This window comes from Bipolaris zeicola (assembly GCF_000523435.1).
Source record: "Bipolaris zeicola 26-R-13 unplaced genomic scaffold scaffold_238, whole genome shotgun sequence".
Classification (NCBI taxonomy): Eukaryota; Fungi; Ascomycota; class Dothideomycetes; order Pleosporales; family Pleosporaceae; genus Bipolaris; species Bipolaris zeicola.
Genome location: NW_006912287.1, coordinates 26,644 through 36,565, shown reverse-complemented (window position 1 = coordinate 36,565; position 9,922 = coordinate 26,644). Strand labels below are relative to the sequence as shown.

Here is a 9,922-nt window from a genome sequence, read left to right as displayed (position 1 = left end):
AGACAAAGGCCGAAGCACCATAGTCACGCAATACAGCACAACGTACCAAATTGTAACTAGTCAGATAGAACGGCCTTTGGCCAAAGTCCTACATAGCCAACGGCTGATACAGGACTATAATGGAATAATAATAATAATAACCCGTGTGTTGCACGAATCCGTGAGGTACGTTAGGGCTTTATATTAAGATAAGCTTGGAGTTGAGTTAACTCCTAACACTAAGCCTATTTAAGCGCGAATAAGGCCTCGCAAATTAGGGGTAATAGGATACCTAAATATAGTAAGCAACCCTAACGCTAAGCCTCTTTCGTCACGAATCTGGCCTCTTTCGCCGCCTCATATTGGTTAGGTAAGTATGCGGAATGAAACTTCATTGGTCTTCTAAGCCGGTGTGTCCTTCCCGCTGATTGGCCTTACACTAATCCGCCTTCGCGGGGACTTCATGTTGCGACAACCAATAGTCAAACCATTCAACAAAGTTCTCGAAACACTGCTCCTTGGCCCATTTTTCGTAAGAGTCGGTAAGATTGCCACGTGTCTTAAATTGTCAGTATGGTATGCGTTGGCAACTGCTAGGGTTGACTTACCGCGAAGCCGTGGGTGACGTTCGAGAATATTTGCATATTGAAATTCTTCTCGCTCTGTGTCAGGATTTCGACTGTTCGAGCGCGTGCGTCAGGCAAGAACAGCGAATCCGTACTGGGTGCAGCGATATATAACGGAGCTTTCGGACGCGTTAATTGTAGACGTTGCACGATAGGGCTGCTTTAAAATACCTTCGACGGCAGAGACATGGCTTTCATTCATAAAGGACGGATGAGCTATTGCCCCCACTTTGCAGATTCCATCTTTGGAGAGTTGTTGACAAACAATTCGTGCACCCCAGCTTCGGTCATAAGTCAGCATGCGTTTCCTGTCATCAACAGCATTTCACTGACCAGTAACCCACACAGGCAAATTTGGTCTTCTCAGACGTGCCGTATCGGGACATTACAGCCGCGGTCCATTTTGCAGCAATTTCCTCAGAACTCTTGTGATGTTTCTCTTTCCAAGCGTTCATGTCGAAACTTGTGTCCTTGAGTGGAGACCAAGTGTGTTTCCAGACGGGATCCTGCATCGCTGTCAGCCTTCGCCAGGATTGAAACAGGCTGATCCTTCGCTATACCCCAAGAAAATAATCCACGCCGAGGGTCAGATAGCCGCACGAGGCGAAGGCGTCCATCATGAGGTGGCTGTTCACGTACAAGCCGAATGCATCAGGAAAGAAAAGCAAGACGTTGCCATTTGCAATCTTGGGGTCTGGGGTAGCGATGTATGTTTCAACACCATCTATCTGCTCTGTCTTTCCCTGTGGCTGCCCGGAGTGAATGGAGCCTTTGAGACAGCAGAGGCCGGCTGGCTTTGCGAGTACTCTATCGGTGCTGGCACTCATCTTGGAATTAATTCGCAATGTTGTGTGAAGTTGTTCTTGGTATACGGCCAGTGCGTGTTGGGTTGACATGACTTTCGAGGTGGTTTTGGGCCCGCGGAGACAGCGGGCGCTCCTCGGCAGCTCCGCGCGCGCCACTGACTTATCTCCATGCAGCCTGAGCACGTGTCAGGCGTTGTCTATCTATCACCTAAGCAATCTTTCGAGGTCGCTACAGATCAGCGAGCTTATCACCGATAGGATGCGTCGTTTCTCTAGATGCGACCAGAAGCTCAGGCTCGTCGGGCATATGCCGGAGTTCCCTACCTAAACCAGAACGAGTCGCGTTTCAAGGCTGTAGAGTCACAACCACTCCGAGTTTGTCGCAACAGTCTAACATTCCAAAGAAACATAGACCTTGTTCTTTCGGCGCTCCGTGAGCCTAGAATCAAACGACTCAAGCGTTTTAGTCCGACGACAATACCACAGTTTCGTCATTGCTCAGTATTATAGGGATTGAAGATGACGGAAAGCATGATCGAGGAACCATCACAGCAGATTGCCAGACCCAAAGTCACCAATGGGAACAGACGGCCATGGCAGGAAGTGGTGGCGGACAAGGTCGCCATTCGCGATGCGTTGATTCAATCACACTGCGAAAGCAACAATACAGTGCAAGACGAAAAGATTGTCTTAATAGATGACCTCAAGGATCTGACGAACAGATTGCATGCTGGCGAGTTCACCGCTGAAGCAGTCGTCCGTGCCTACATCAAGCGGTAAGTCAAAAGCCTATTCGTCTCTAACCTATGTTGAAGCTGACGATCCACGAGAGCTTGCCAAGCACAGGCAAAGGTCAGCAGGCATTGCAACCGAAGTACTTGAGAGGATGCTAATTGATCACAAAGACCAACTGTCTCACAGAGATTTGCTTCGATGGTGCCATAATACAAGCGAGGCATCTTGACGACTATCGAAAAGAGCACGGTAGATTAAAAGGTCCCCTTCACGGCGTACCGATCTCTCTTAAAGATCAGTTCAATATGAAGGGGTTCGATTCTACCCTGGGCTACGTCGGCCGTGCGTTCAGTCCGGCTAGCTCGAATGCACTTCTCGTCGATTTCTTGCAGGGCCTCGGCGCTATAGTCCTTGCGAAAACAAATCTGCCACAGAGCATCATGGTATGTGACATTCACCAACAAGTTGTGACAATGAAGACTAACTTTTGCAGTGGGGTGAGACGAATAACCCGCTTTGGGGTCTGACCACTCATCCTTTGAACCCAACATTTACCCCTGGAGGTTCCACTGGTGGAGAAGGTGCTCTATTGGCTCTGCATGGCTCACTGGTCGGGTGGGGTACTGACATTGGTGGCTCCATACGAATTCCGAGCCACATGAATGGGCTCTGGGGCTTCAAACCAAGTGTAAGGAGTTCTGGAGACAGTCGATTTGTGACATTAGCTGACCGTTCTCTGCAGAGCGGGCGAATGTCGTATCGCGGCGTTGAGGTTTCAATCGAAGGCCAACAGCATGTACCATCAGCCGTTGGTCCCATAACAAGGTCTTTAAATTCAATGATTGCTGTAACAAAGCTGGTGATCGAAGCAGAACATTGGAAGCTGGACTCACAACTGCCTCCAATGCCGTGGAGAAACGATGTTTTTGAGACGCTCTCTTCCAGGCCACTCGTCATTGGTATTATGCCGGATGACGGCGTGGTCAAGCCTCTGCCACCAGTAGCTCGTGTGTTCCACGAGACAGTCGCGAAGCTGCAAGCTGCTGGTCATGAAATCGTGGAATGGGACATCTCTTTGAACAGAAGATGTATCGCTGTCCAAGTCAGTGAATTCCACATTGCCCCACAAGCAAAGCTCACTATGGCAGGACGAGTATTACTCCGCAGACGGTGGTGAAGACATTCGGACCGCCGTGTTGCAAGGTGGCGAACCGTTTGTGCCGCAGATACAGGCCTTTGTAAATCGTGGTCCCGCGATCTCAGTTTACCAATACTGGCAAGTGAACAAACGCAAGGTTGCGGCTCAACAGGCGTATCTCGAGATGTGGAACAATATGCGGTCTGAGTCGGGACGCCCGATCGACATACTTCTCGTGCCAACTGTGGCGCACCCCGCGGTCCCCCATGGCCGCGTCGCCCCCTGGACAGGCTACACGAAGCTTTTCAACTTTCTCGATTATCCCGCGTTGTCATTCCCAGCAGGAAAAGTGGACAACGCAATCGACGTTGAGCTGGATCCAGGTTATGTAGCACGCAATGACGCTGATGCTTGGTGTCAGGGTTTGTATGATCTTCAGACCATGCATGGCCACCATATCGGCATACAGATCGTAGGGCGCAAGTTTGAAGAAGAGAAGGTGCTGGGTGCTGCTCAACAGATAGAGCGGGTACTTTCTGCGCCTGCAATGTAAATGAGATGATTTGGGTTGGTGGAAGTAGCCCCCCCCCCTTAATCTGGGGACTCCATAGCGACTCAATGATCGGTCACTTGGTTGCCTAATTCAATACAACATCTCTCCAGGCTAACAGTTTGTTCACTTCCAAAATGCAACTGAGATGACTACAACTGGTTGGCGTTCCCTACGTATGTTCTACGAAAGTAATGATCGTGTGCATTGACGCGACGCATTGTAGCAGTATCGGCTGGCAGCAATATTCCATCGAACGTCTAACATGGCGTATGCTCGTCTTTACAATCAGATGGCTTCTTAATCCATGATCTGAGCTAGATCTTGCGCACCAGTACGAACCACAACGAAAGCTTGGCATGAGCCTATATGGCTTAGTTGATGTTCACGACACACGCGAAAAGGAGTTGAGTGACAGCAGACGCAGAATTCATAATGTTCACTGTTTTGACGTTGATGTAAGACAAATAGGCAGGTACAACTGTGAATCTCTCTGAATTACTACTGCTTTGCGTCGGTGGCCTTCTTGAGTGCGTTTTTCTTCTCAAACAGATCCACACTCCTCCTTCGGATCTTCTCAATATCGCCAAAGACCGCCGGTGCCAACTCCTTCTTGTTGATCTTGCCCATCGCGTTTCTCTTGATTGTCTCAACAACTTCAACATCCTGTGGGATCTTGTAGCCAACCAGGCGATTCTTCAGATCCTGTCGCAACTCAGTCAATCCCCAAGGCTTGCCACTTTCCTGGCACTCACGCGAAAGCACAATGACAGCCACAACTTTTTGGCCCCATATCTGAGACGGGAGACCGAGAACGGCAACCTCACTGACTTCTGGTAAAGACAGTATCTCACGCTCGATTTCAAGAGCCGATACCTTCTCACCTCCAGTTTTGATGATATCCGCGCTTCGTCGTCCTTGAATGAAGTATGCAGGACCTTGGGCCCATGAGCTAGAACGGCCTTGTCCGGATCCAATAAGGAGTCGCCGGGCGGCTATGTCACCAGTCTTGAACCATCCATCATCTGTGAATTCCTTCGCGGTTGCTACCGGATCGGCCCAGTACCCGCTAAACACGGTAGGGCCACGCAACTGCACTTCGCCCAGGCGCTCTTTGCCCGACAGAGGATCGATCTCAGCCCCCGGTTCAATTACTGATTGGGTACCGGTCCTGTCGTCAGTTTCCACAAGACGAGCTTCCACAGAGGGTAAAGGCCAGCCGACCGACCCGTCAATTCGATCTTCTTCCTCGAGGCCACAAGAGAGTGCCATGCCAACCTCGGTCATCCCGTATCGTTCGAGCAGAGTGTTGTTACCAGAGAGCTCGTTCCATCCGTCACGTATCGGCTTAGGCAGAGCTGCCGAGCCCGAGATGTTTAGACGAAGGTTTTCGCGGCTGATAGCCTTCTTACCAGCCTCCTGAAGGAGGGGTGGCAATGATGAATATGCATCAAGCATCCGAGACCACATGGTGGGGACTGCAGTGAAGAATGTGATTGGATAGATGGCCACGGCTGGGGCACCGTTCTTTCCCGGCTTCATGAAAGGGGCTGCGAAGCGTTTCCAGACTTCGTCCGCTTTGAAAGGATACATGAACTCGATGCTACTCCCGGCAAGTAGTGGCGTCAGAATCGCGTTGACTGTACCATGGATATGATGGAGCGGCAAAACATGCAGCAAACGATCGGATGGCGAATAAGTCCATGCTACCAGCAAGCTCTGTGCTTGAGCGGCGAGGGTAGCATCAGAAAGCATGACACCCTTCGGCTTGGCGGTAGTTCCAGATGTGAACAGCATCATGCCAGCATTCAGAGTGCAAGGCACTCTGAACTCAGACGCCGCGAGCTTTTCCGATCCATCGAGGAGGGTTTCTACCTCGTAAAAGCTCGGTAATGAATCGAGACCCTCTGTCATGACTTCTCCGGCTTTCCCTGCGAACTTGGTGGATGAGAGAAGGACCGCAGTCTGGCTGATGTTTAGGACATGTCTCAGCTCAAATGCAGGAAATGAAATCGCCAAAGGGACAGCGATAGCATTGCAGGCGAAGATTGCCAGCAACGTTACTATTGCTCATTGTTAGTTAATTTATGCAACAATGTGCGCTGATGTGGTCAGGTTCTTACCAACATAGTTGTAGCCATTCTCGACGATGAATGCGATGCGCTCACCAGGAAGAACGTTCCGACTTAACTTGGACAACAGCGTCGCTTTGACACATGACACGTCGCGTAGCAGTGCACCGTATGTATATTCCGTTCCGGATGCGGCATCGACTATTGCTGTAGAGGTAGGGTCATGGCGTTGAATGGCTTCGAACAAAACTGATCCAGGGATTTTGGCAGCCATGACGACAAGCTGTTAATGGCTAACTGATGATGCACTTAGCCTGGAACTCATTTTTTATGTATCTATCTGCTCATCGATCGCTACGTTCGCTGGCATCTGGGCTCGTGGAAGAGTTGCGAAGGATCGGCAGGTGTCGGGGAGATAACCGGGTACTGAGCCGCTCCCCTGCCCGCGCCTTACTTGATCCGAAACTCTATTCCTGCAAGATTGCCGGTCACCGAGCTCGGCGATAAGCTCATGAGATGTGCATCGAGACCTGACAGATGGGAATGGGTCAAAGAAGGAAATATCAACTACACTCTCCATGCGGCCGAGCTAATGCAATACTTCTCTATACCCTGTGTTGCCCACCCAACTTTGGGTGAAGAAAACAAAGGGTCAGAAGGTCGGGTGCCAAGCTGAATTAACTTGTCGAGGCTTCAGCCATTGAAAGCATTGCGAGCAGTCGCCATGGCGAACAACACAAAAAGGTACAAGCTCAAAGCAGGGTCACTGGGATATCTTGAAGGTCTCACCATATCTTCTGGATCAGGTCCCGCTCTCCATTACTTTGGAGGTCTGCCTTATGCGCTCCCGCCAACTGGAGCACAGCGCTTTCGTCCTCCTCGCAAGCTCCCAACGACCCATACATATGGTACCGAGGCCTGTCCAGGCCGCTTCGCAGGGGCCAGCAAGGTATGCCCTCAGGGTCCGAGTCGAAATCCACCCGAGCCTTCAACGATAGACGAAGATTGTCTACAGCTGAACGTCTGGATCCCATCTACAGATGCACCCAAGGAGGGCTGGCCAGTCCTATTCTACATCCATGGCGGATTCTTACAAGTTGGCACATCAAACTGGAAACCATCTTCTCTTGTATCACTCCTGGGCGAGTCTGCATTCAAAGCTATAGTGGTGGTTCCCACATATCGATTGAATGTGTTTGGATTCCTCACTGGAGCAGCCTTCGCAGCCGAAGCTGAGTCTGGCGAGACATCGGCTGTTGGTAATATGGGTTTCTGGGATCAACGTACGGCGTTGGAGTGGGTTCACGCCAACATCAGCAACTTCTGTGGCAATCCTCACAATATCACCGTTGGCGGATATTCAGCAGGTGCTTATTCGACGTTTCACCAATTAGCACACGAGCTGTACCAAGTGCCTGCTGGAGACCAGATCATCAAAAGGGTGATTATGCTCTCAAACGGCCCTGGAGTACGACCAAAAACGCTGCAAGAACATCAGGTTCAATTTGAAGAGTTGCTCTGCAAACTTGACATACCTGCAAACATAAGTGACGCCAAAAAGCTCGCTTTACTTCGTGCAATCCCTTATCAACAACTTGTCGACGCTCAGAAGACGATGGTCATCTCGGAGTTCAAGCCGATGGCAGACGGGAAATTCTATCCGCAGAATCTGTTCACAAATATCAACAGCGGAGATTTCGCCCGCAGGATGAAGAATCGTGGAATCAAGCTCTTCAGTGGAGAGTGCCGGGACGAGCACACAATCTATCGGGTCTGGCGCACGCCTGAAGACTCCTTGAACTCATTGCGAGTCCGCTTTTGCGCAGAGTATCCCGCGGGCGTTGTTGACGACATCCTGAATCACTACTGCGGCTCTGAGGGCAAACTGCCTGGGAACTGCGAGAATTGGCCAGATTTGTTTGGCCGAATATATGCTGATCTTCAAGTTCATGGACTCCAACGAGGATTCTACAATGCTCTTTTGGAGGAAGGGCTTGAGCCAGGCAAAGATGTTTTCAGATACAGTCTCCATCGACGCTTGGACTGTATCAAGGCCATTCTGCCAGTAGAACTGGGAATTACTCATACTTCAGATATACCCATTTGGCTTTGGGGCTACGACTTTCCTGATGGCCTGACCGACCAAGAAAAGGTTTGGTTGAGAGGATGGAACCAACAGTTTGCGGCATTCGTGAAAGGCGAGGATATTGAATGGGGTTGTACCAAATCAAATGAAGCGAGAAGATGGAGAGAAGATGGCGGAACAGATACTTGGAAGGACTCAAGGTGGGAGGAGGGTCTAGCGCTGTGGAAAGTTGTCCACAAGGACTTGTAGCAAATCGGCCGATTTCAAGCTAAAGTGGACTCCTTGATAGAAGCTCATCTGATCGTGAGAAGTGCAGTATAATCGATATCACGCCTTGAACATTTCGACGCTGCTATATAGATTAGTTACACAGGTCGGGGCAACAAAACATTGCAGTGGCATTCGCTACATCTTTGCTGCCCCTGTGAATACTACCGCTCCTGAATCTCTGACCATGCAAAGTCTGAGCCTCTTGTATGCAGGACGCACTCTGATCAACCGTGAGTTTGCTTCAGAGTTGTTCTGAGCCCAGTGGATCGTTATTGTCACGTGAGATCACCGGAACGGATATCAAAGATGAGGAAAGTTTATGTAGTGAGCCTTTTGTTCAACCTTGAGACATTTTACTCTAGTTTGCGATCAGATCCCGATGTTCAATGCTGCCGCCTCATTGTAGCGATCACCAACAGGCTTCAAGGTGTCAATGATCGTACGCATCTGCTTCAACTCCTCCTCTGTCAGATCTATGTCTCTTGCAGCCCAGTTCTCGTCAAGACGCTCCGGCTTCACTGTTCCAGGGAGAGCAATCATGCCCTGCGCCGTCACCCAGGCGATAGCAATCTGCGAGACAGAACAGTTCTTGAGCTTGGCAAGCTGCTTGAAGCCATCGGCTATCTTCTTATTGGAGTAGAAGTTTTCGCCTTGGAACTTGGGAACTGGTGACGATGTCAGCGAGGAAACAGAGGGATGGATTGTGCAAATAAATACGCACTTTCTCTTCTGTAGTCGCCCTCTTTGAAGTCCTCTGGTGACTGGTAGGGGAAGTTGTCGACCAGCCAACCATGACCCAGAGGACCATAGGCGACAAACGCAATGTCAAGCTCACGGGCGGTGTCGACAAGATCGTCTCGCTCGTGAAGGGTCTCGAAGGCAGAGTATTCTGCTTGGACAGCGTCGATCTTGGCGACTATGAGAAAATTAGCATTCGCGCACCTCTGCATCAATGACGAGACTTACTCGAATCTGCCTTGCGCAAGGTCGTTGCTGAGCATTCCGACAAACCAATGTACTTCGTCTTGCCTGCCTTTCGGAGCGAGTCAAGAGCAGCTATGGATTCTTCGAGTGGTGTGCCTGTGCACTCACGTCAATGTCGATCACGAGAAACGGGATTTTGCTGTTCCTACCACGGTCCATGCGGTGCAAGTAGTACAAGTCTGGCGTGAAGCCGAGTCGCTCGATGCTCCCATCGATGTAGGTTTGGATGTGCGAGGCTTTGTTTGTGACAGCACCGTCCTCGAAAACAGCTACACCGCACTTGGATGCGACTTTCGGTATTAGCTGTCTGCATATGCAATAAGGATTCTAAGAGCCATACGGAAGATGTTGTCGCGGCAGTTGTGCTTCCTGATGAAATCCCCCAAGATCTTCTCATTGAGACCAGCGGCATAAGAAACCTTCAAGAAATGGCTGTCAGCGGACCAGTTTGTCTGCAGAGGGATTGCGACCTACGGCAGTGTCCCAAAAGGTACAGCCGAGCTCGAGAGCCCGGAGAAGTACAGGCTCCGCCTCTTCGTAACTAAGATCTCGGCCGAGGGACGAATTGATGCCCATCGCACCAAAACCTGGTACGGGGACCTCTTGGTCCCTAAATTTGACTGTCTTGACCATTGTGCTTGCGTGGATATGTGAGCTTTTTCGGAGCAGGAGGACA

The 9,922-nt window shown here is 50.4% G+C and overlaps 5 protein-coding genes across 5 annotated transcripts; 2 read left to right on the top strand and 3 right to left on the bottom strand.

Annotated features, from left to right (window-relative positions):
* Positions 1–418: 418 nt before the first annotated feature.
* On the bottom strand, positions 419–1,432 carry COCCADRAFT_107727 (uncharacterized protein; the record flags this gene model as incomplete). Its single annotated transcript, XM_007718532.1, has 5 exons — positions 419–538; positions 588–724; positions 777–886; positions 939–1,111; positions 1,166–1,432. 5 exons carry the CDS (start codon positions 1,430–1,432, stop codon positions 419–421), a joined length of 807 nt encoding a protein of 268 aa, XP_007716722.1.
* A 510-nt stretch (positions 1,433–1,942) lies between these two features.
* COCCADRAFT_107729 (uncharacterized protein) lies at positions 1,943–3,837 on the top strand (the record flags this gene model as incomplete). Its single annotated transcript, XM_007718531.1, has 6 exons — positions 1,943–2,187; positions 2,242–2,263; positions 2,317–2,589; positions 2,640–2,834; positions 2,889–3,248; positions 3,295–3,837. The coding sequence occupies 6 exons, from the start codon at positions 1,943–1,945 to the stop codon at positions 3,835–3,837; spliced, it is 1,638 nt and encodes a 545-aa protein (XP_007716721.1).
* A 498-nt stretch (positions 3,838–4,335) lies between these two features.
* Positions 4,336–6,180, bottom strand: COCCADRAFT_107739 (uncharacterized protein; the record flags this gene model as incomplete). Its single annotated transcript, XM_007718530.1, has 2 exons — positions 4,336–5,897; positions 5,958–6,180. 2 exons carry the CDS (start codon positions 6,178–6,180, stop codon positions 4,336–4,338), a joined length of 1,785 nt encoding a protein of 594 aa, XP_007716720.1.
* A 450-nt stretch (positions 6,181–6,630) lies between these two features.
* Positions 6,631–8,241, top strand: COCCADRAFT_107750 (uncharacterized protein; the record flags this gene model as incomplete). Its single annotated transcript, XM_007718529.1, has 1 exon — positions 6,631–8,241. The coding sequence occupies one exon, from the start codon at positions 6,631–6,633 to the stop codon at positions 8,239–8,241; it is 1,611 nt and encodes a 536-aa protein (XP_007716719.1).
* A 390-nt stretch (positions 8,242–8,631) lies between these two features.
* COCCADRAFT_107760 (uncharacterized protein) lies at positions 8,632–9,879 on the bottom strand (the record flags this gene model as incomplete). The annotated part of the gene is made up of 6 exons (XM_007718528.1): positions 8,632–8,927; positions 8,984–9,178; positions 9,229–9,342; positions 9,396–9,536; positions 9,587–9,665; positions 9,721–9,879. The coding sequence occupies 6 exons, from the start codon at positions 9,877–9,879 to the stop codon at positions 8,632–8,634; spliced, it is 984 nt and encodes a 327-aa protein (XP_007716718.1).
* Between the last annotated feature and the right edge of the window lie 43 nt (positions 9,880–9,922).